Source organism: Lutjanus erythropterus, chromosome 7 (genome assembly GCF_056507025.1).
Source record: "Lutjanus erythropterus isolate fLutEry1 chromosome 7, fLutEry1.hap2, whole genome shotgun sequence".
Classification (NCBI taxonomy): domain Eukaryota; kingdom Metazoa; phylum Chordata; class Actinopteri; order Lutjaniformes; family Lutjanidae; genus Lutjanus; species Lutjanus erythropterus.
In genome coordinates this window covers 6,380,274-6,406,503 of record NC_139323.1, presented here as the reverse complement: position 1 = coordinate 6,406,503, position 26,230 = coordinate 6,380,274, and the positions used below count along the sequence as shown (strand labels likewise).

General features: G+C 40.0%; 1 protein-coding gene across 1 annotated transcript in view; it reads right to left on the bottom strand.

Annotated features, from left to right (window-relative positions):
- slc1a7b (solute carrier family 1 member 7b) overlaps positions 1–26,230 on the bottom strand; it is a 79,945-nt gene that overhangs the window by 44,994 nt on the left and 8,721 nt on the right. Inside the window, exon 2 of the mRNA XM_084723130.1 lies at positions 1,549–1,628. Coding sequence (XP_084579256.1) covers positions 1,549–1,628 — 80 coding nt within the window. The remainder of the gene's footprint in view (positions 1–1,548; positions 1,629–26,230) is intronic.

Here is a 26,230-nt window from a genome sequence, read left to right as displayed (position 1 = left end):
GCAACAGGCATAAAGCAGCCAGGGAAGCCTCGTAAGTCTAAACTGCAGCTAAGAGCAAGGCAAGGTGAAAATCATAAAGTATTTAATTTATTTTCTTTATCAACACTTTATTGTTAATGTCCTCAAACCTACTACAGCTGAGCTTCCGTCTCCGCTGCAGTTGTATGAACAAGGATGTAGAAATTCAGTAGGGAGGTCAGTCCAATCACCTCTCTCTTTAACTGGCTGTAGTGCTGGCAAAAAATGAACAGACGGCGGTGCACATTCATGACTGCATGCTGAAACCTTGAAAAACTTTTTTTATGATTGTTATGCCTTTATGGTTTTTATGGCCGGAGGCATTATGTTTTCAGGTTATCTCCTTCTTGTGAATGTGATATCTCAAGAACGCCCCGAGGGAATTTCTTCAAACTTGGCACAAATGTTCACTCAAGGATGAACTTATTAGATTTTGGTGGTCAAAGACTCACTATAAGAAATCACTGTGACCTCATTAAACACATTCTTTGTCAGTAACACAAGAATTTATATGCTAATTATGAAAAACAAACAAATATCTGACAGGATAAAATGATATGGTGATGACATTTCATAACCAAAAGGTCAAAGGTCAAGTTCACTGTGACATCATAATGTTCAGCTCTTTATCAGTCCTCTGTACTCATCTGTCAGAGTAGACAGTGTGTTTCTCACTTCCAATTTTGCCAGAAAATATGCTTAATACCTTTTATTAAATTCCCAGAAAGTTACAGGTCAGGTTGCCCTTCAAAGTCATAACTACATAATATGAGTCTCACTCTTGTTAACCGGCCACCTGGCTCCACAAGTGATCAACAGCTGCTTCAGTCTGAAATCTTGTTTCAGTTCAGGACAAAGTATGTGGGGTTCCTGTTAATGTTGGTGGAACTTTAGACATATCTGCTGGTTACATCTGGCTGTTGAGTCAGAAAACTCACGTTTAAGAATGTTTATTGCAGTAGGTGCTTCACTGTCTGTTGCCTGGCGAGGAGCTGCACCCTACTGAGTCACCTCGCCCAGTTTCATATGTTGTGAGCTTGAATTATGTTGGGAGGATAATGAAGCGTAAATGACTTCCACTGGATACTTAATTATTCATTTGTTGTATTTACACATGTCAATATCACGATAATTTACTTTTTGCCCAAAAAAATACACTTAATAACTTTTCTAAATTACTTTGAAATCTTAGAAAAAGTCACAGGAAATCTAGTTTTAACTTAACTTTTGAACAGATGATGGAATTTGCGCAGTTAACTAATTGATGAGACTTTTTTAGCCATCTGCAGATCTATTATGTCCAGTGACAAAAAGCAAACAGAATTTATATTTACATTTTTCAATGCATACTGTCAAATGGGACTTTTTTTTTTATTGCACTTCACATCTTTTACTTATTTTAATTATTCCTACTATTTCTGCTGTGAAGAGTATATGAACATACACTCAGTATCATAACTCACAGAATGCTTCACTGTATGGGTTAAGCTGTAAGGGTTATATTGAAGCACAGGAGACAGATGTTCGTACCTGGAAACGACGAGCGGAAGAATCAGCATCTTCAGCATCCTCATCAGCAGTTCTCCAGGAAACTGGAAGTACTTCACCTCCTGTCAGGAAGAGAGAAGACGAAATGATGGTCACAGGTAATTTAAGGGGGGACCATCTGGCGGCTCATGAAAAGGAACTTGATGTTATTAAAAAAAAAATAATGAACAGGAACAAGTCATTGTTAGGATGTGTGGAGCCCTGCTGGAGCTGCAAATGAGCTCATGGAGTACAACAACATGAAGAGGAAAAGAAGAGCGGAAAATCTATTTTTCCTCCATCTACAAATTTATGATTACAAGTGGCCCATGAATTGGGGAGGAAATGAGGACAGCTGAATCATCGCTTGAAAAGTCCCTGTGGACTTCTGTAATGAAAACCACTGTGTTCCAGGAAGGTAAATGCAGAACTGAATTATTTTCCTTCAGTTTCCCTTTTGGCTATTATACTAACATGCTTTTTAGTTATTTGTGAGATCCATTTTGTTGAGTGCTTTAAAGGATAAATTCAAAGTTTTTCAAGTGCGTCTTAAAGTCACATTTTACAAAATGCTCTGGAAGAAGTAATACATTGTACACCGTGCTCTGCACTCTCCACACCACACACACACTCCCTAACACCACACTCCAACCCCTAACCCTAAATAGCTGAAACTGGCTTCTCCTTTGTTTTGCTAGTTAATCACAGGGAGTAGCTACATCTGGCTTCTCCTGTGGGCTTGGTAATGCTGATTTGGCACCTCAGGTGCCATCCCATTATCCTTAAGTATGATTGGTTCTCTGTCCAGAGAAAGGCAACGCCTTACTTTGATAAGTATTTTTAAATATAGACTGTTTTCTTTGTATGTAGCCTACTTTTACTTTTTTCTTTTTTTTACATGATTCATTTACCACAATAATAAACTAATTTTCATGATGGAGTGTGTTGGATGAATTGTGAGGTCTCACAGCCTGAGGAAAGAGGTAGAATGGAGATAGAATTTTTTTTTTGGCCCTTTTCCACAGGGCTGTCCGGGCTCAACTTGGTTTGAGTTAGCCCGGCACGGCAGGTAATTGTGTTTCAATTACAACAGGGCAACCCAGTTGAAGGTGTCTTTTATAACTGAAGATGAGCTTGAGGAGGTTCAAATCAAGCAACTGTAAAGCCATGGATAAACTGGACAAACAGCTGTTTCCTAAATTCTTCACAATAAAAGTTGTTTCATTATTTAAATGCCTTTATATAATGAAGCAGCACAAACAGGAAACATTTTCATTTGGGGGTTTCATCAGCAGTATCTTCACATGACTCTGACACAGCTGAAAGTGAATATGAAACGGTAAAATAATGCAGACACACACAAGTTCAAACAGTGACTCAGGAGAGAAACTTGTTTGAGGGGGAGAAAGGAGGCTCGTCACTGGTTGGCCACGGCTGGCGAGACATCACCGCGGCCCACTGGGAGGCAGGCCGGGCTCGCTTTGACCCCACTCCAGAGTGGGTCCATCTTGGGCACGCCGTGGCGCAGCTTGGTGCACTAAATGTGATAATGAAAATGCAATTTGGACCTGTATGGTTTGGCTTGGTGTGTCCAAAAGCACCATTAGGAGGAAAAAGGATAAAACAAAAGGAAAGCAGGAGATCTTTTGCTGAGCTAATAGGTGTCTCAGAAGTGTCTCCTTGATGACCGTATGGAGCAACAAGACTTCAATATGACCACTGAGACAAATTTAAGATCTTATTTATGACAACAGAGTTTTCTTTTAGATCTCACTGTTATCTCAAGAGCTACTTGTTTAAGACAAATCAGATCAAAGATCAGTGATGTGAGACAAAAAAGAATATTTTAAAGTCTTCAGTTGAGCTCAAATTAGTCTCAGGCTGAGACGAGACAAAGGCTTTTTCTCAGGAGCTGAATTTAAGAAGGAGGAAAAAATGGTCATAGTCTTTGATCTTAATTTTAGCTCATTCATGTCTAGGAGACCTTATTTTGAACTTTCCCTTTCCTCTGGGTATGTCAGTGTCCCACTTTGGCCACCCCAGTTAAAAAACGTCTGGAAACTCTCCTGCTCATGTCCATACTGGCTGGAAGGAGATCCCTTCTTAAATAAGTTTGCAAACTTACAAGGTGCATCAACTGTCACCAAAAGGCAGCAAATGCCTATAGCCAACAAAGTTGTCACAGTGCTGTGTGCCGACCATGATGCTGCATCAACTGAAAACTGAAAAATACCTACCAGCCAGAAAGCCTGAGGTAAAAGATCCAGGGGTGTAAATACAGACGGTGCAGTTGCATCAGGGCCCTTAAGGTGGGGGGCCTAGAAAAAGTAACTTTTGTGTTTTCTTTTTTGCTTCAATACTCTTATTGAACAACTCAAAACAACTCAGATTTCATCTTATCATTGTAGGACATCATAGTGTATCATGACTATGATCAAACATAAGTCATGGACAAATAAAACACGATAGATATCTTTAAAAAAATTATGAGATAAATAAAAATTTATCTCATAATTTTGACATTTTATCTCACAATTTTGACTTGTTAAAGTATCATAATTATGACATCATGGGGATTTTTTTTTCTTTCATTGGTATACTATGAAGATACCCCACGGAGGCAGGAAGAACTGTGATTGGTCAGCTTTGGCTACTTCTAAACAGCTGGTCAAGGTTGTTGATTATGACGAGAACATCACGCAGGTTGAAGAAAAGTTCAGTAATCAGTGACACTAAACATGCTGTATTCAGGGATCTAGCAGAACCATTTCAAGTGTAACCTGTATCTTAACCTTTACACTGGATAAAATTTGTAATAATACACTTCTTTTGACACTTTGGTGCAGAGGACAGGCTGAAAAACACAGCTCAGAAATATATCCTACTTATGAAGTTGATATGGAAAACAGTTGCCTATTTACACATTCAGCAGAGAGCTGCTGGAGTCATGTTTCTGGCAACCTTGACAAAGGTAAATGCGATATTCTCTCTCCTTTCAGCTCAGATTTAGCCTCCACTAACGCCTAGAGGAAACATCTGGCTCCTTAGCTGCTAAATGCTCCACTATGTTCACCAGCTAGTTGCTGACATTGTCAGCCAATTGATGATTAGACCCTTTTTAGCTGAAAACAACTGGAACAGTTTAATGAAAATGTAATTCAGTGTCCATAAAACCGAAACAATGAGGCAAAAATAAATAGTCCTGTGATAATTCTCTGTGGACTCATCTAGTGACATTACACACAGTAATTTGATCCAGTGTTGATATAAAAATACTGATTAGTTTAATTGCACCTAAGCAGGTAGCTTCCTATTATTGCTGCATTACAAAATGAGAGAGAATGAAAACTTTACTTAGATCTTTATATAAAAAAGCACATTATGATCAACAGGTCAAATCTGACACTGATTTATTATTTATCCACAACAGGCTGCAGATGTCTCTGGACTGTAAAGTATGATGCAGAAGTCAAAGTCCTCCTTTAGTACTACCAAACACAGAGAACAAAGTGATGGTGCAGCGATGACGGATCTCAACACAACAGACCAGTCCATGCTCCAGACAGTGGGTAATGCAGCATGCAGGTTATGTCACAGCCCGCTTGTATCTGTGATCTCTGCTTACAACCGTAGGTGAGGGTTGGCACGTAGATCGACTGGTAAATTAAAAGTTCCTTCTTCACCATGACGGTCCGCATTACTGCTGCTGCATGAAACCGCTTGTCGAGACAAGCAAAACCTCGAGAACGCTTAAACTCCTTCACTTTGGGCAGCAATTCACTCCCCACCCAGAGGGAGGAATCCACCATTTTAGTCTCTGCATTCAACCCATCCTTGTATTAAGAGCAATAAGTCAGTCACATGATGCACATAACATTACGAGTCGACCACACTCCCTGCCTGAGCAGTGCATGTGGGTCATGGAACTTCTTGCTTTTCATTCGGTTCAACAAAGACCGTGTGAGTGACTCGGCAGGGTCAAAAGTCCTGTGTTTCCCTGACCCATCCATCCACCTCACCTCCTCCTACATGTGGACTTTCTCAATCTTTGTAGTACGTCGTCTCAAAGGTGGCAAAAGTATGCATATTCTATACTCAAGTAGAAGTACATATAAAAAAAAGACTGATAAAAGTAGTACTGATTCAACTTCTTTATCGCCATCTGACATTTTTTTATGGGAAGGATTGGTGTATCACCTGCGTGCAAAATTGCACTTTGACATGTGCACTGCACGCCATTTCAAAGCCTAAGTTGTGTTCTTTGTACACAGATTGAAGAGACTTTATTGTATATATATATATCACAAATATATATATATATATATATGTATATATTTGTGAAACATTTACGGTGAAACTGATTAAACATTTGGATCTCTGAAATAGAGCTCAGGATTTGACGTCCTGTGATGCTATTTTAGGTTGCATTATGTGGGTTAAAATGGGTTTGGGGCACGGACGTAATTTTGGGGGGGGGCATGGGGGACATGTCCCCTGCACTTTTTCAAAAGCCTGTTTTAGTCCCCTGCAGTTTTAACCATCTAAAAACAATGTTACGTTAGCACGTGATGTCAGCACTGGGACCAAACAGCCGCTTAAGCCCTCAGTTTGGATGATCCCTGCTATCAATCACACCATCACCCGCCGTACTGATGTTTAGCTAATTGCTAATCGGAGTCCGTGCTGACGTACACATCGCTGTTCGCCACTGTAAGTTTTTTGGAGGGCGACGATTGTTCTGCCTCAGTCACGTCACATTGTGCAGAGGTTTCATTGAGCCTACACTGACGTTTTAATCCGCGTATCTCTGTGTTCGGTCATTAGGCGCAACCAGGATGTCGAAAAAAATAAAAGTCGACATAAGAAACTGCTTTAGAAGTCAGACTGTAAGGAATGCATGACAGCAATCCTGCAACACCTTCACTGGCTCCCAATCCACTTCAAGATCCTCCTCATCAATTACAAAGCTGTCAATAATCTTGTAAATTTTCTTCTTCTTCTCCTCCTCCTTTTTCTTCCTCTCCCCCTTCTTCTCCTCCTCCTGCTGCTTCTTCTTCTTCTCCTCCTCCTTCTTTCTTCTCCTCTTCTTCTTCTCATTCTTCTTATTTTATTATTATTATTATTAACCTCAACTGTAGAGCCTCAACAGGGCAAAGATTTATATTTTAAAAAGCTTCCATTTAATGCGAAAGAGATACACTTTTGATTATTTTATTTATTATTTTCATGTATTATTTCTCTAAATTTAATTTAATCTAAAATAATTTCTCCCCCTCAAGCCACTCAAGCCACATGTGTCCCCCCCACCTTTGAAATCAAAATTTTGTCCATGGTTTGGGGGCAGGTTTACCAGAAGTTGGGCCGGTTTTTAAATGCATTGAAAAAATGACATAATATTGAACTGTACACATAAACTGTATTTCTTGAACACATCCAGTCACTCTGCACAACTTTGAGCTGACATAATATTTATTTATTCTGCTGAGAGGAGCTCTGCAGCTATCACATCTGTATTTTCATTTTAACAGAAACCGATGCCAACATTGCAACATCATTATTTGCTTGACTTTTTGATAGTGTGGGAGTGTGTAACTCTCTTTCTTCCTCTTTGTGTGTGTATATGTGGGATATACTTTAATTTAGCACTCTCTCATGGCGTGTGGTAAGTCAGATAAAACTTTTTTGTTCTTTTTTTGAACTGTCCCTTTAGTTTTTCTTTACTTTATAGGCAGCAGGCAGAAATAAAATAGTTTTATGGTTGCATTGTACAATGTAGCCTCCTATTCTCATTCTAGCCTACATGTGAACACTTATTTTGTTGTTTTAATGAGAACTATAATACTAATGCTATTGTTTATGGATTTTGCATTGTTTATTATAGGCAGGGCAAGTTTATTTATATAGTTTTACAGAACCATAGAAATACATTAAACTAAAACCTTAAAAAGCATTAAAACTGTCTTTGAGATCAGAAACACAAAAATAAAAAGCAAGCCAATAAATAGCTAAAACATTACAGAAAATGCATTTAAAAGGCCTAGAAACAAAATTGGAAGCGGCCCAATATAAAAACAATCTCTACAGATTACCTTAACAAGAAGTTATGTACTATAGGTAATATTTGGGTATTTTTTCATCAGTTTGGGTGGATTCTGGGCAATTACCGTGAAGGAAAACATCAAACCAATTTTGCAACACTGGCCATGGTCCCCCAACAGTATATAAGCCTCACAAACTAACGCACCAACATCGCCTCCACCTCCTCTCAGACACAGTAATGGTCAGTTAGGAATGTACCTTTGGCGACTCTCTCAGTCCAAATCAGCCCAGCAGTTCACTTCAGCTCACTTCAGTTCCAACAACCCGACACAGAGGAGCAAAAAGTACCATCCTGTCACCGTCCTCTGGCTCTGGTGGCTCAAACATATCTGGACATGTCCAACAAAGTTGCTAGACACCCATGTTTCAGATCATTTTCAGCTTGTAGTGTTGACACTGAGACAGCAGAGCAGGCACAATTTCATCATCTGTGTTTTGAGGACAAGAAATCACTTCCTAATGACTTTGAGACACTCTGAAAAGAAGATAAGACTGTGAATACTTTACTTTCTTGTTTATTCCATTCACAGATCTTCACCAGAGATGTGTGTAGGTGGAAGGAAGGGTGTTTTTTTTTGCAAGTGGTAATCTGCACTTGCCAAAACAGGAAGCGAATGAGTAAATCTTGGAGAACAGCCGTAAAATTTCACAGGTAAAACTCCATAGACGTGCTTCCGAGGCTTGAGAGATTTGGGAGACAGTTTGGCAGAAATCTACAGATCTCACAGGGTTTCTGTGTATTTGTGTCAGTGTCCACTGGGCTTAACCCTGGCGTCCGTCCAAAGCAGCAGTGGACAGCTGTTCTCTATCAGCTGCGCCGTTCCATCCTCTGCAGGCGGCCGGAGCTCATATCTCCCCTTCATCAAAATGAACTTGGCAGTGTATTGAGTTTTTTTTTTTTAAATCTTCTTTCCTCCCAAGTCATCTCCGCGGTCACGCTGTGGCGTAGGTTATCTTTGTGGGACGATCCTGCACTTTTAAGAGCAGCTGTTCTTCGCACATTTGTCAACAGTTAATAGGGACAAGACTGGGTTGGAAAAATAAATGCTGCGTTTGTGTAAGAGGAAAGTGCCACATAAAAGCTTGTACACATTTTATTGTTCTCTCAAGGTATGAATAGATGAGTAATATAGTGTGTGGGCTTGTTTTTTGTTCACGTTAATTTGTGTCTGCCCTCAGTTGAGGGTGAACATTTAAATGTGGGTGTTATAATATCCTCATAAACAATGAGTACAAATTAAAGTAGGTGCACAAGGTCTAAATCTTTTCTTTGCTTTAAAGCATGTCATTCAGATGTTTGGGAATTTTGAAAAATGTCATCATGGTTCTTCATTAAATTCCTGAAGGGGAGGAGGACAGAAAGACATTTTTTTATGTGACCTTGAAAATTTTTTTAGTGACATAACCCACAAACAATAGGTTCACTGTGCAGCATTGTTGCCCCACGACTGAAAACTCAAAAAATTCATCAGTGCACTCTGTCATAGCCCCAATTAATCAACTTTTGTGATTGCGTGACCTGCGCTGCAAATCCACCACAATCAGACCAATCTTCTAAACCTGCGGCACTGATGAGAAGTCTCACCACCCAGGCCCGTCTCTTAGAAAATGCCTTCATATACAAATAATTTGCGACTGCCAAAACCTCACCTCCTTCAGAGATAAAACTTTACCACTGAACACAATCTGTGGAAATCCTGCTATTTTGTGTTATTATTTTTCCTTTCAGGTAGCCAGGAGGGCAATCGCTTCTGTGTTTGCGTGGGTAATAAATGTCCGGGGCTAATCTCTAAAACTACTACACTGATCAGCCCATTTTCTTTGTGCACATTTCTGACTCTATACTGAAGGACATCTGTGGTTTACAGTTTAGGAAAAACCTTGAAAAGCCTTTTTTTATGGCTTCACGCTGGTGGCAGCCATGGCCACAGGCATTACTGGTTGATTCCACCAAGCATGACACGTCTGCGCCACGGTTCTGGTCCGTGTCTGAAGCATTTCAGCAGTGGAGCGTTTTGTCAGCCTGATTATGTTTACTTGCTCAGATTTTGTTGATTAGATCCTCTTTCTTTGCTCTTTGGGCTTCTACCATGGATAAGCAGGCTATGTGGTTAAATACTTTGTTTTGTCTGTCTCAGTGATCGTGAGTCTGCACGGGGTCTTTTATTTTGAAAATTAACCAATTCTCCCTGCCTTTTCTGTGTATGACTTCAATGCCTGTTCGATCTGCTCTGTGCTAATTGACGTGGCATCTGTCAAAAATAGACACGGTGTGTATTTGAAGCAGAGCAGAGCAAAGACACGCCAAGGCACTGCTGGTGGAATGGCAAAAGAATGGCTTCAATCAGCTGTGGTTGACGAGCTGTAGCCTTAACGCGACGCGGCAGCACCTGGTCATTCCATTCTTGTGAGTGCAATATCTCAACAACTCAATGAGAACTGATTAGATTTTGGTGGTCAAAGGTCACAGGGAGCCCACGAAACACATTTTTGGCAAGAATTCATATCCTAATTCATTAACATACACACATTTATCTAGGATAAAATGATATGGTGATGACATTTCATATCCAAAAGGTCAAAGGTCAACTGCACTATGATATAATGAGGTTCAGCTCTCTATCAGTCCTCTGTACTCCTCTGTAATTATAGTCTCTAAGTGAAGATAGCGTGTTTCTCGTTGAAAATTATTCACCATCTTTTTTAAAATTCCTTCAAAGTTACATGTCAATATAGTATTAAGTTCTATATTAAATTCTTTATAGTCTTCACTATGACTGCTCTGTTATGACCACTGACAACTAGGGGCCACAAGTGATCAACAACTGCTTTAGTCTGAAATCTTGTTTCAACATACGTGGAGGTCATGTTAATGTATAAATCTCTGCCGGTTGCATGAGGCAGTGGTGGTGGCATTGCAGTAGGTGCTTCGCCATCTGTTGCCTAGCAGGGATCTGCACTTTACTGAGTGACCTCTTCTAGCATTAACCATGGACCATATGAGTAGCTGTATGTCAGCGAGTTTCTGGAAAAACTACCGGCCCGATTTTCAAGAAACTTGATGGAAGACTGTAGCGTGGGCCAAAACAGAACTTGTAAAACTTTGGAGCGGAGACATGTTTATTTTTCAGTTTTGTTACCATTATGAGATTTGGCGTTTGGCCTTGGTGGAAAAATTGCCATAGATCTTAAAATCAAGTAGATGGTAGTAAAGTTCAATAGTTCAATAGTGATATAACATAGCCACTTATAGCAATGTGATGACTCCATATCATAACCTACATTCACAGATGGCATAGCTTACACATGTAGTTGCTCAAACTACATACAGAAAGCAGCCGTTATTGAGCAGTCAAGGACAGGAGAACCAATACAACTGTGACATTGCTTTTTTCTCAAACTATGGCCTGACTGGCCATAGCATGCAGCAAAAATGCTCTAAAACCCCACTGTACACTACAATTGCAAAACAAACAACAGAAAGACAAAGTTAGCAACTAGCTGGTGAACATAGTGGAGCATAAACATTAAAGTTTAATTTATATCTGCTTGATGTTTGTGTTGTGTTTACAGCTTCTTTCCGCTGCTTCCAAGTGTTTAAGCACACTAACAAATCATCTTAGCAGAAGAGCTTGTGGTTGAGAGCAGAAGTGAGACAAGAATCCAAGGAATTTACAGATCTGTGGGGGTGTATATGTATGTGGTGAAGGGCACAGAGGAACACAAAAGGCCTCATCATTAAGAGAGAAAAAACATGCAACCATCTCCAAACTCAATTATGGAGAGCTGCGAGTCTCTGATTGGATCATCAGTGAACAGAGCTGAGGAACTACATGTGGGACTTTAAAGAAAGGTTTTCTCTCACTATCTAACAGAATTTAATCAAACAAGTGTGAACTCTGAGTGTAGACTACACATTTATACTCATCTACAAAGCTGAATATGTGACAATGAAAGGAAGTGATCATGCCATGGGTGAAGGCTGGGAGAGGGCTGATGGGAAACGACTTACTTGCAGCTAGATTCCTGCACCGGATCAGGTGACGTGTGACCCGGAAAAATGTTGTGTTACGGGTAAAAACTTATTGTGGGCTGGCAGCAGATGAGAACAATAATTTAACACAAACAACACAATGATGCCAAGTAGGGTTGGGTAGTTGGATGAATATATCGTCTATTGACGATGGGCTGAATCCATCACAGATTGCCTTTTTTTGGTCAGTTTTTAGGGTGACATTTGTCAGCCTGCAGAGTGACAGCCACTGCTCTGCACTGCGCTCTCATCCAGCGGCGCAGTACGACCATGAGTGAGCTGAGCAGGGTGAGGAGTGAGAGGAACACAGCTTACAGAGTCAGACTCTTTACACTCTTTTCACGCAGTTAATTAAGGATTGTTTTTGACCAGACCAGAGTTGGTGATTGTTGGAAGAGTGGACAGACAGTTTGAATTAAGTGCGTTTTCTGAGGAGTTAATGAGCCAATTAAGGTCGTCTTAGTTCGGTAAAAGAGAGAAACTGGAAAATGTATGAGAACATGTAATTTCTAGACACTTTTATTTCATTTTTATTTTGTCTATTGAACAGAGTGAACATACACAGTGTGCATAACATAGTGAATTCACCGCTTGCGCACATCTCCCAGCCGAGACTGGAGAGGACGGGAGGAGGTGGGAGGGGGGATGAAGATTTTGCAATCAGCGGTGGATGGGCTGACGATGATCGTTTGGAAAATTTTAACATATCGCCCAACTCTAATGCCAAGTTACTACCTGGTATTATAGCAAAGTTTGACAAAAATCTTATTTTAGGTGATTTTAACATACATACACGCTGACCTTCTCAGTCTTTTGCCACTGATTTTATGGACACTGAAATCTTTTAACCTCACACAGGCTGTACAAGAACCCACACACTCAGAAAGTCCATGTAGTTATTCATCACAGTCTCAGTCCTGACAACCTTGAGGCTAAGAATATCTGTGTGTCAGACCATACACCAATTTTATTTAATGTATTTTTTTCCCCCAACCACCTTGTAATCACAGTATACCCATCCACTGTCTGGTTTTTATCTTTATGTTTGCCAGACAGTTTTCAGAGCTTTTTAATGCTGCTTCTTTAACTGCTTTAATTCTCTGCATTGCTGTCCTATTAACTTCAATTGTATTTTTTTTTTGTCTTGCTTCTGTTTGGCTTCAGTCTGTTGGCTTTCTGTTGTTATATTGCCTCCTGGGAATCCTGGGCTCTTTTGCTTCGTCTGTCAAAACACTTTGTAAAGTCTGTTTCTAAAGGTCCTATATAAAATATGAAATAAGTAAAGTTATGATGATCTGTATTATTATTATTATAAAAGTTAAAATAAAGGTAAAAATAGCCAGCAGAGAATACCAAATTGAATACAATACATTGGATGTTTTGGAGGATTTTAGTGCGCTCAGGGACTGTATGAATACCACTGCCAGTAGCATTGCTGCTTGTAAAAAGTTTCAAAAGTATTAACTTTTGATTGCCGCAAGCTTGGCTTGTCATCACTGTGAAAACACATCGACAGCTGCAGGAGCACAGGCGCTGCGCCAAATGAGAACACAACTGAGAGACGAGTAACAAGTGATTGTTTATGTGTGTTAAATCACGGATCAGGCCGCCGGGCTTAGATTCAGGGCAGGTGTGGATTTGATTTAGAGATAATTGCAGGTATCGGATCAATCCTTGTTCTCAGCTTTGTGGTTGTGGGCAGGTCATACTTGTCAATCTTGAGACCTTGAAAATAGGGAGGATTTCGATACTAAGAAATCTGAGTTCAGAGTCTTTGTTTTCCACATTCTGATGACTTTTAAAGAATGAAAATAACAAAATAATAACTACATAGCAACACCTTTTTTATGTTGAGTGCTTTTGATTCTGAGGATATTGACTTTTACAAAATAGCATTCCCCATTCCTTTTGAGCATACCTTAAGAAACAGAAATTATTCTTAGGAAGTCTGGTTTGGAGCAGCTGTATTGTTGACCAGGTAGAAACTGTAGAGTACAGGGCTTATACACACTGTGCAGTGTCAGAAACAGGTTTTGAAAATGAAAATAAGGTGTGAAAATCTGTCAGAGAAATAAGGAAAATTGTGGTCCCATTGGGAAACAGGGAGAGGGCAACGCCTGGGAAAATTGGGAAGGTTGGGAAGTATGGGGCTGGGGAATGTTTGCTAAAAGTTTGCAGGACTCTGATCAGAGCCACCAGCAGACTTGTTGCTAACAAAAAATGGAGCCAAATATAGACCAAATCTGAACAAGCAACCACTGCAGTGCAAAGTATCACAGATCAGCTGTGCATCTAAGTGCAAACTGATGTTTTAACAGGTCAGTGACCCAAAGCAAAGAGCTCAACCGACTCTGCACTGGCTTTAAAAAGAGTCAGTGTCAGCATGTCCCCACCAAAGTCCAAACTTAAATCCTATAAAAATTGGTAGGATGATATGAGGACAACACTTAACAGGCATTCCCCACCCAAGTAAGCACATTTTAAGCAATGTATGCTCAGATAAGAGCATGAAAGATATCAGGTTTCTCTCGTGGATTGCTACATTGCCTTCGCAGACCTGGGGATGAAGACTTGCAAGTCTTTTGCAAGTGTCACAAAAAGGTCTTGGCAATGAAGTCCCAAATCAAGACCAAAAAGCTTAAAGCAAGTCCAAGTTCTGTTTCTGTTTCCAACTCCATTCCTTGTATCTAAATGTCATAATCTGGCATATTTTTATGTGTACAGGTAAATGCGACACTCTGGAAGCCTGCAACTGATACCAAGACTTAATATTATAGTATAGCATTATATCTTCATCTTATTATTATAGAACCTTGGATTAAGGAAGACTTTGCTGTCAGTAGGAAACTGTTGTCATGAACTGCTTCAGAGACAGGATGAGCAAGAGGCAACCGCTGTGGCTGTTAGCACACAACCACAGTATCTTTATCTGCTGATTAATAAACATATACAAGTTGTGTATTGTATAGAGCTGATGGGAGTGAAGTGAGGTTAGGGATGTCAGGGGAGATGGGAGGACGTACGGTGGATTGAGGGGCTGCAGGACGAGGCGGGTGCATAATGACAGCTAAAGAGCTTTTCTGTTGGGCATTAAGCGGAGAGAGCTTAGTTTGCCGTATAAGAGCAGGATCAGCACTAACATACAGCCAGCAGAGAAGGTTTGTCTCTGCTCTGCTCATCTTGCACTCATGCGTATGTATTTTCCAGTGTGTGTGTGTGTGCGTGTGTGTGTTGTTTGTGGTACATGGGTCAAGTGCAGCTGATTTCAAAGGACCAGTCAACAGTGCAGCTGCAGTTTGACAGGTTTTACCAGCCAAGTGTTTTCCTCTAAATATTAAATATCTGTTTTCATAAATACAAACATTTTAAAGGGAAATTCTTTTTTTTCTTTTCTTTTCAGCTATTCTCTGCTTGCACAATGTAATGTGACGTAAGTATAGCAGTTTTACAAGATGCACGCCCTTAGGCTAGTTACTTCACTTGCCGCAATTAGCTTGGTACATTAACCTGACACGCCCGATGATTTGTTACACAGAACCATCTGGGAAGTCGTTCTTAGAAGCGGTTTGAAAAAGGGTAGGCACTTTCAAAAAAAAAAAAAACACTTGGCAGGTGATTTGATGAATTTTCTGTCTAACACGTCTAACACAGACTCAACCAAACTGCCAAAACCAGTCGGGAGAGAAGTGAAAACATCTTTTCCATGGAGAAAAGTCTTCCGTGTTGTTCTTTGCTCTTCTTTCAATAAAGAAATATTCTCCAGTTCTTATATAACTGATGCTATCACAGTATCTACGCTAACCTCTTGAGGAACCGCCAATGTGTGTTTGAGACGAGCTGCTTACATGGACCGTTCTTCTTCTTCTGCTGTCACACCTGAAGCCACGCCAGTGGCTGCCAGTAGTCCCTCCTTGGACTCTGATTTGCTGCTCCACTTTTGGTGAGGACACAAACGGATGTCTTGAAGCCTGGCGAGATGGATTCTTGTGTGATCTTGAGAATCCAGCCCCCTTGCAATGTAATTGGTACATAGCCTGTTGTTAAAATTATTTACTGGTCTTTTGTATATAGTGATTTATAGTATTTTGAGCATTTTTATAATCACCTCAGTGTCTTAGATAACTGTTAGCAATGTTAGCTAGCTAGCTAGCTAGCATTGTCATCCTCTTTCAGACTCAGAAACAAAACAAAGCTCACCAAAAACATCTTGGCTATTCTTTCCACTGCTCCAGCAAATAAATCCTTAATTCACTGAGGTAGATGTGAATATATTCTGGCTCTACACACTGTCTCTCCCTACTGCTTCACTGATACTGAACCTCCTTCTCACTCCCCTCCTGATATTTTCAAATGTAAAGCAGTGAATAACAGGTTTATTTCAACCAAACCAAAGTTGGTGATTGTTGGAGCAGTAGAAAAACAAGCCAGGACTTTTTGGTGAGTCTTATTTTGTTTCTGTCAAGCTTGAATCATGGCGACTATGCTAGCTACCTAGCTAATGTTTATCTAAGACACTCATTTGCTCAAAATCTCTACTGTTATACACAAAACCAATGGTAAATACTATTAACAGTATGCACGAAGCTATCTGTGAAAAGTAATATGAAATACCTAAATAAAGGATGAAAAATCACTAAGTTTGTTGTCAAAGATAAATTTAGTATAGTGTTGAGAAGAAGTTGAGAGGAACAGACAGGCAGCTTGTAAAACAGATATACTGTGCATCTACACTACACTGTACAAGTCAGGAGTTACAGAGTGGCGACAGGATACTCTGTAATTTAAAAAAATCAGACTATAACTTGTCAAAGGACAGGCTCATTCTTTCTTGCACAACTTAAAAATTAGAATTATAAGCAACAAAACTCACCTGTCTCAATTCAATAGACTCTGGTGCGACAGCCTCAGTTGGCCCGGTATGACCATTAGCCTACTGTGATAATGTTAACTGATGTTAACAAACTTTACATAGATATCAGACACACTGATAAGAAATATAGTAGGTTAAACACAGGTGTTAGCAATCATACTAATTGAGGTCTTGTTCAGTTTAAGTAGAGCCTTTCCAGTGAATCAACACGCACAATAGCAGCACTCTGACTGTTAGACCTGAGTGGAAAGGAACCTTAATTAGTATGATTAGTAACAGCTGTTATTTCAGGTCTAAATGGCTGCTGTGAAAAAGGTTGATAGTTTGAGTAACTGAGGCACTCTTTTGTGTTTGTGCCACTGCTACTTTGTGTTTAGGCTCTTTCTGTCACTCTGGTCACATTGGCCACTGTAACATAGTTAATGATTTTATATATGAGTCACGCTACCAGTTTGTAACCTCTGCTAAAAGGGCTCTAACTTGACTCAGAGGTGACTTTTCTTCTTGATTTGTAAGTAACTTGATGTGTACATGATGTTACATGTCTGTTTTTATTAGTGACCGGCTACAGTAGGCATACTTGCCTGCTAGCTGTTAGCGATATTACAAATTTGTTCTGCATATGCGGCAATCGCTCATTGCTGCTGAGTGTCATATATAGACACATCCTCATACCTAAACAGCAGAATATGCTGATTGTCAATTACTTCCAAAATATATTACCAGTGGAAAGTAAACAACAGCAATGGTCCTTACCTACATTATGCAAGTCACATAACATAACTAAAGTAACACAACACAAGTGGTTTACATTGCAAAACAGTTGCACTTTGGTTAGGTTTAGGCAATTAAACCACTTGGTTAGGTTTAGGAAAAAGATCATGGTTTTTAAAATGATGTTACATATGTCACTAAACAGACAGAGGGGACACAATTTAAAACAATCTGTTTTTAACTTTATAGTGTTTTTCATGTGTTAAAAGACACATCAGGACCGAAATATGCAGTAAACACCACCTCTGAGCATTTCTTGCTTTGAAAAAGCAGTGAGCATGGGCAGTCTCAAAAAAAAGAGATCAGTCAGGCTGGGAATATGATGTCATAAACCTGAGGAACCAATCACGTTAATTGAGGGGATGACACTATACATGTCATTAGTAGCCATGCCCAGCCCACAGGAGAAGCCAAATGTAGATAGTTCCTGTGATTAGCTAGCAAAACAGAGGAGAGGGTACTTGCAGCTACTAGGGTGGGGGGATGGGCGTTGCAGGGTGTGGGGTGTGGGGAGAGGGCGGAGACTGTTTGCATACTCATGAATTCTTGAATACTAAATGAAAGCAAGGTGTAGAGCTACATTTAAGCCATTTTAACAAGGTATTTGAACTTATTTAGCAAAAAAGAAACATACCAGACACCCTTATATTGTTTAAAAAAATAAACTTTCAGATACTCAAAACCCTTTCTCCTGGGTGAAATTCCTGTGCTTGATTCAACCATCCATCAGCCCCTCCAAATGCTGACTTTCTCGTTCCCTCAGTCTGGATCTACACACACACACACACACACACACACACACACAAATATATATTTGATTCTTATCTAATTATGTGGTCTGTAGTGATGCACTGGTCGACATGGACCAATGTGATTAGATTCAAGTGACAAAGCAGGAGCCAAAGTAACTTATCAATAACAGAAACCCTTCCCCTATCTGTGTTCAAAGCGGGTCTTAACAGATGAAATCCCTGAACTGTGGACACCATTCTTTTTCTACACAGTGCAGGAAAGCACTAGGCCAAAATAAAAAAAGTACACACCCACACAAGTAATCTACTATTTTGTTAAAATTCACTGTTAAGATGTGGAACATGAATTGTTTGTGTGTGCGCAGCCTATGAGTGACACACAGAGAGAAAAAGAAAGACAGAGTTCATGTCTTGTTACTTGTTAGGGGGCCAAGCCCGCGGGGACTGGGGAACGCGGATGCAAGCATACGCGTTTCCCAGTACCAGCGGTGCTGGGAACCCTATTGTTTTTGTTCAGATTTTTATTATTATTCATCATCTTATTTTCTATTTTTATTCTTCCGTTGATAAAACTCATGCTGCAGCCTAAACCGTGCAAGTTTGGACGATGAAAATTTGAGGGCTGGCCCACACCCCTGCAGGGACCTCAGACGCTAAAAACTGCACATGTCCGCCTGTAGGGGGCGCTATAATCAAGGACAACGCGTTTTGGCCTATAACTCCCACACCGTATGTCGCACATTCAAAAACCTTATATCCCCAAATTCCTTGAATGGAGCTGAGTCACTTTGTAATTGGCCACGCCCACTTCCGCCTAAATAATTTTTTCGCAAAATCGCGAAAACTGGCAAAACTGCTTTTTCGAACTCCTCCTAGGGATTTTGTTCGATCTGCACGAAAATTGGCCCGGACACTCTTCTGCACCTCATGACAAAAAGTTATCAAAAGATTTTTTTGGGGTTGAAAATTCCGCGAATTATTAACGAACAAATTTCCGTAGCTAGCCGTAAAAATGGAAAATGTTGCATATCTCGGTTAAAGTAAATGCTATCGACACCAAATCAGAGATCCTTGGTTGGCATGAGACTGGGAGCCTATGAGCTGAATTTGGCGAATGTTGGCTCCTAGGGGGCGCTAGAGATATGGGAAGTTTATATCTCTAGAACGGCTGCACCGATTTCTACGAAATTTGGTCCGTACGACGTAGGGCTGGTCCTGAGGCCATATCTTCAAGGGGGTCATGACAGGTCAATGTGGGCGGGGCTTATTACAAGATAAACAAAAAAAATTAATTTCTGCCAAAGTATAATACTTAGGGTTTTGAAATTTTATGGGTACATGTGGAATAGGACTCAGATCCCGCCTACCGAAAATCGCGTTTGTGCTCCACTAGGGGGCGCTATAACGCATTTTTGCCTATAACTTCCACATTTTAAATGACACCTTGAAAATTCTTATATTGCCGTATTCCCTGAATAGCGCTGGATTTTCTGACGTAGGCCCCGCCCACTTTCGCCGAAAATTCCCATCGCTAAGTCGCCACATGTCCGAAACCTACTTTTTCGAACTCCTCCTACAGTTTAAGCGCCATCTGAGCCAAACTTTGCACATACGATGTCTAGATGTGTCTGATCTAAAGTTATCAAAGGAATTGTTGAACGACAAAAAATTCGCTAATTATAACCGAACGATTTTTTGGCTAGCTCAAAAAACGCATTTTGTGTCATATTTCGGTCAAACTACAGTCTTTTGACTTCAAACTTAACACGCTTGTTCCAGAGGTCATCCGCAGACTCTGTGCCAAATTTGGTGCGGATCGGCCAATAGGGGGCGCTACAAACCCAACTAGGTGGCGCTATAACGCATTTTTGCATATAACTTCCACATTTTAAATGAGACGTTGAAAAATCTCATATTGCCGTGTTCCCTGAAAAGCGCTGGATTTTCTGACGTAGGCCACGCCCACTTTTGCCGAAAATTCCCGTCGCTAAGTCGCCAGATGTCCGAAACCTACTTTTTCGAACTCCTCCTACAGTTTAAGCGCCATCTGCGCCAAACTTTGCACATACGATGTCTAGACGTGTCTGACAAAAAGTTATCAAAAGAATTGTTGCACGTCAAAAAATGCGCTAATTATAACCGAACGATTTTTTGGCTAGCTCAAAAAACGCATGTTGTGTCATATTTTGGTCAAACTAAAGTCTTTTGACTTCAAACTTAAGACGCTCGTCCCAGAGGTCATCCACAGACTCTGTGCCAAATTTGGTGCAGATCGGCCGATAGGGAGCGCTACAAACCCAAAAACATCAGGTTTCCCAAAAGTTGCTCAGATTCGTCCTAAATTCGCTGTGCATGATGTGGGTTCCCTCCTGAGGCCGACCGCAAAGTTACCTAACGATTGGTCATGAATACCGCAGCTCGGACGACGGCGCGCGTCCCCGCGATCGCCCCGAGCCCCGCGTCCCTCGGGGCCCGCATCAGCGGGTTCCGAGGGCCGCTGGGACGAGGTCGCGCGGGGAGGCTTGGCCCCCGTTCATAACTGCTTGCAGTTCTAGTTTTGATTGATTTGATTTTGATTTGACAGAATCTGTATCTGCTTTACTGCTTGTGAATCTGGATTCTCTGGTAATTTTCACAATATGCCATCCATATTCCATAGCTGGGTTATAAAATTAAATGTGCATGGAATGAAGTTTCTTAATTTTTGTAGTCCACATTACATTTCAAACTACACCCGTGCTTTAAGTAAATGCTGCGCAGGTTGACTCTAAATATAGTAGAAAATAAAAACTGAAAAATACTTTTCTGAGGAAGGGTGACATTTGTAACAGCATACATATTCCTGTACAGAGAAGTCATTAGGTCAGTGAACTGACTCAGTGACATAAGCGCCGTCTACAGGGAGCATTGGGGTTTTATGCCCCCCAGAGTTCAAGAAAGCATGCAACAACTCCCCTAATCCTGAGGCAAAGGAGGAAAAAGTGGCTGCAAAATTGCCATGTACTTATACATTTAATTAGCAATGAAAAGGACCCCTAATAGCATGTTATATTATTCTTCGTATTTAATTTACACAGTGAGGCACAGTGTGTGTTTTATGAATTACACTGAGCATGTTAATTAATTAGGTAACAAGCACATGCAGTTAGTATAACTTGTGGCTCTACCAACTAAATTAGACTAATACACTCTTCACTCTGTGTGGAGGATGCAAAGTGTGTGCTCTAAGGAAGGATAAAATGCAGCGGACTGAGGTTTGCTGTGACATTTAGAATACAAGACAGAATTCCAAGTGAAACCCCAAAGCCTCAAAAACTTTATTTTAAAAAAACCAAAAAAAAAACCAACAACAACAACAACAAAAAAAAGTCTGGATGAAATACTGGCAGAGAAGGCAGCATAGGATTTACCTCCAACAGGTGGCTGCGGCAAAATGTGCTTTTCACTGCAGAAAGATGGCCAAAATTTCCTGAAGAATCCATCCAAAAATCTCACACCAAGTAAGTGACAGCTTTTTAAGAATTTTGCTTCTTCATTTTGAGTGCTCATTCAATTTATTAGGTCACCTGTCTCGGTGTTGCTGTTGCGCACGGTGCCAGCCTTCTGCTGGAGTCTGCAACAGCCTCTGAGCGTGAACAGAATACACAACCTGTCTCAGGTCATCAGAATGACTTTGAAAACACCAGATAACTTGTTTTAACAAATTTTGTTTTGCTTATAATATGAAGAACTGTAAAATATCACTTCCACAAGGCTGTTCAGTCAGAGAGTGACAGATCACAGGTAAGAAACTTGGCAACTGTGGCAAAGGACAAGCTGCGTGCAGCATGCGCAGTTTATATAATGCTCATTATAATGTTGATAAGCATTGAAATGCTGTTATTATTAATACCACCAGCTAATAGACTAACACAGTGAGGTTTTGAACCCGCAATTCTCCTTGTTAAATATTTGCCTAAAATATGCAATGATGTGTTTGTGACTAACGTATAGCTGAAATTAAACCTTAAAAACAAGTGCATTTTGCCGAACAGTGAGTTTTTATTCCCAGGATGGAAAATGTCTAATTTTCAGGAAAAATATTAATCTTTCCTCCTCACCACATCACACTGTCTGACATTACAGAGGCCCACAATTTTGCTGTCAGCTACTGGTCATTCCAGACCAAGTAAGTGACATGTTCAAGAGGAAGAATGTGTTATTAATTCTCTCAGACATCACTCAGTCTGCTTTAAAACTTATTCTCAATGGTAAGACAGTGGTAGACTAGCTTAGGTCACTAATACTGATGCTGCTGCTGCTGCTTATGTAATCTGTGCTATAAATCTCTAACAGACTTCATACTTAACATGCAGCACCACACAGGGAGATGAATGTTTCAGCTTCTCGGTTACGTTTGACTTTTGAGTCAGTACAACTTTCAGAGACAATCTCCAATGTGTTTCTGCTGGTTACACTCAGAGACTAATCACACAGCTGTAGCTGCCTTCAGTGCAGCAGTGCTTAGACAATATTTCCTCTGATCTCAGTGTCTCTTTGCCAACAAGAAAACAGCTGCCACAACTACCAATAAAATTGCCATCCTCCATTCTACAATTTACAATTTATTTCCAACAATTTGACCAAAAAAATGGCTCTTCAACTCCACAACTGAGTAAACCCTATTTTGATCGGTGGGATCTTAGAATATGCAGCAAATAGAATAAACAGGGTTAGACGCAGATATGTGGCACTTAAAAGTCAATGTCCTCTGAGGAAACCTGGCAGAAAGCTCGACCAGATACATCCGCTCTGACCCAAATTGTATCAGATGCCATCAACCCTGTTACTCACCACCACAAGCATACCAAAAACTGGACACATTCTGGTCAGACACACACATTCTCCTCCATATGTGACAGAAAGGTTATTCCAGATCCTGTTATCGCAACGTTTGGAGTTGTCCCCAGCAACAGGATATCCAGACATCAATCAGATCTCATTCTCAGCATTACTATCCCACAGGGTTATTCTTTTGAACAGGAAATCTCCCTGCTCTTTTATCTCAGTCATGCTGGATTTGTGAGGAAATGTCATTTCTCAAACTAGAAACAATCAGATCTACAGTTCAGGGCTCTTTGAAAAGACTCAAAAATTTGGCACCCCTTTCTAAACCACTGTGCAAACAACTTTGGTACAAATTCCTTAAGTAGGTTATTAGATTTATGTACAGCACGTATACAGTAGTGCTCCATTGTTACCATCTTTCTGTGCCTTTTTAATTTTTATTATATTAACTTTTTTCTAACTTTTACTGAAAACTCAATAAAAATATTTTGAAATACATTTTAAAAAGTCACTGTCAAGTTCTATATGCAAACTTATCCTGAATTAAAAGTACTGCTAACTAACAATAACATGCATCATGCTGTTAGTACCCAGGTGTCAGTAGCCAATGCTATTTGCACCTGGGGTGTAAGAAACCACTGTGGTACGAGCAGTTTTCTTTTCTAAACCTAACCAAGCGGTTAATAATAATAATAATAATAATAATAATAAGAAGAAGAAGAAGAAGAAGAGGAAAATAATTAAAAATACTAAAAATCATTGTCAACCAAATTTAAAAAGTTGACACTGATATCTAGTTTCACGCAGGACTCTACCCCCAGTTTCCAAGGCAAGAGTCATTCATCTACCACAACCTCCTCTCTACAGAGACTTTGTCACTCTTTATAATAGCATGGTGTGTAAATAGCATGTGCGACTATGTTCACCCAGGTGCAAATAGATACTGTTTTTTGTTAGTTGGAATATAATAATAATATTGAGAATCCCACCAGGACTGCAGGGATAAGTACCCAAAACTGCAAAAAATACACAACAGTCAACTTTGGAAAACTGAGAAAACTGTCAGACACACTGTAAAATTGAAAATGTTTCAAGACAACTTACTTCGATACGTTTTTGAGTTTTGAGCCCAACTCAAACTCTTAAGTTTTGAAAAAGTTTTACCAACTAATAATGGTTTGTAGAGATACTTACTTTTCCCCTTTTTGTAAACTTGAATCTCTGAATTTAAGAAACACTCCAAAATTTGTATTTTAAAAACTGAGTAAACTCACTGAACTCAATACTGTCAGTTGCAACTATTTTCAGGCACTCATATGACAAGCCAGGTTCATATCTCAGTGTGAACAATTTTCAAAATACAGATTGAACTCAAATATTCAAGTTTATTTGAATAAGAAAAGTAAATTATCTCAACAAAAGATGATAGGTCTGCAAAACTTTATGTGGTTTATTTTAAAAACTAGGAGTATCTTGAGTTTTCAGTTTCAGTTTTCTCACCTTTTTATCTTACAGTGCAGAATAACAGAGAAACTACACATCTGGTGTCCTGATGAACACCCCACACAGAAATGATTACATAAGTTGCATCTTTACCAACAGAATATTCCTGTATTGTTTGCTGTGGCATTTTTGCAGAGCGTACAATTTCAGTGCTGGATGCTGAGGTCTTTCCTGTGGCTGCCAGATGCTAACAGCCATGAGGAGTGAGTGCATCAGTAACCTGTTACAGGTGGTCTCAATCTGCTGCTCTGATTTGATGCTTGCACACTGCTGTTGTGCAAAAGCAAACTGAAAAACGGTTTACTTAAAAGAGCAATATGTAACAATTGTGCACCTAAAAATAAGTACTGCAATCCAAATAGCGAGTTAAAGCCATAGACAGTATATTAAATAGGTTAGAGTTCTATTAAATGTACAGTCTGTGGTTGAAGCAAGTTGCTTCGCTCCCAACCCCTCCTCTTAATTCAATGAAGCTCATGCAGGCTGCAGAAACGCTGCAGGAGTGCAGGACGTGTGCAATATTGTTATTTGACAATGACAAGCAACGAGTCCTACTCTGTAAGTTGATCAGCTGTTTATAACTCTGTTGGCTGTCTGTCAATGCAAAGCTAAGCTCATTACCACAAAAACAAAAGCCTGCTTCTCTAAAAATACACACTCTCAAGTTTGAATCCAGTGACTGCCTGCCTTCTGCCTGCCAGACTCCATTAACATTTTGCTCAATTTAACCGTTATAACCATCTGCTCCTTTTTAAAGTTTAGTAATAATTTCTCACAACTCATAAAACAGACATTCGGCAAACATTCGGCATTGATTTGAATGCTAATTAACGTGAAACAGGCTAACAAAAACACAACTCAAGAGCTGCAATACAAAGATCTAAAGAGAGCGGGGTGGCTATAGTGTTGTTGCCAGAGAAGCAAGTCATTTTATGATTTAGTACAGTAAATATACTACAGATTTCTCCTTTAAATAAATATATCTCACCTGAAGTGAACATCTTGAACTCAACAAGGTGATTCCAGTGCAAAGATCACTGCATTTACAAAATAACTTTCTTTACGACAGCCATATTGATATGACAGTAGGTTAAAGACAGGTGTTACCAATGCTACTAATTAAGGTCCTGTTCTATTTAGTGTAGCAGAGCCTTTAAAGTGATTCAACATGCACAATAGCAGCATCCTGGAACTTTAATTAGAATCACTAGTAAAAAAAAAAATAATTAAAAAAATGAATGCAGCTAATGGCAGCTAAGTAAGACAGGATTTAGTGTGTCAAATGTCTGGTAATTTCTTGGTGCGGCTACGGTGAAGCTGTTGTTTTTGTTGGAACTGCAGGCCCATCTAGCCCCGCTCTAGTGCTCCATGGGGAGCAAACTGTATCCAATGACGGAAAGCATGGAATTGGGTTAAAAAGCTCAGACAAAAAATAATAATCCACTTCCAAGGTCACATAAGGATCACAATAACATGAGCACATTTGACAGTGATTATGATAATAGTGGAACGAATAGTGGATACTGCTGACCCTTAAACACCTCAGAGCTTCAGAGTTAGTCAGTAAAACATCAGTGCACCAAGGTTCAAGCTCCCATGGCAGAAAAACATACATATGGTTGATGTTTGTGCTCTGGCATTGAGAAAGCAGCCCACCCATTGACAGAAAAACATGCAAATTGGTCAAAAGTGCAGGCAGCTTATTCCAACTAATATGTCTAATATGTCTAATTTATTGTGGGTGTCCTCTCCAAGTATAAGGAGAGAGAAAGTCAGCATTTGGAGGAGGTTGGATGGATGGATGGCTCAAGCAAGCACAGGACTTGG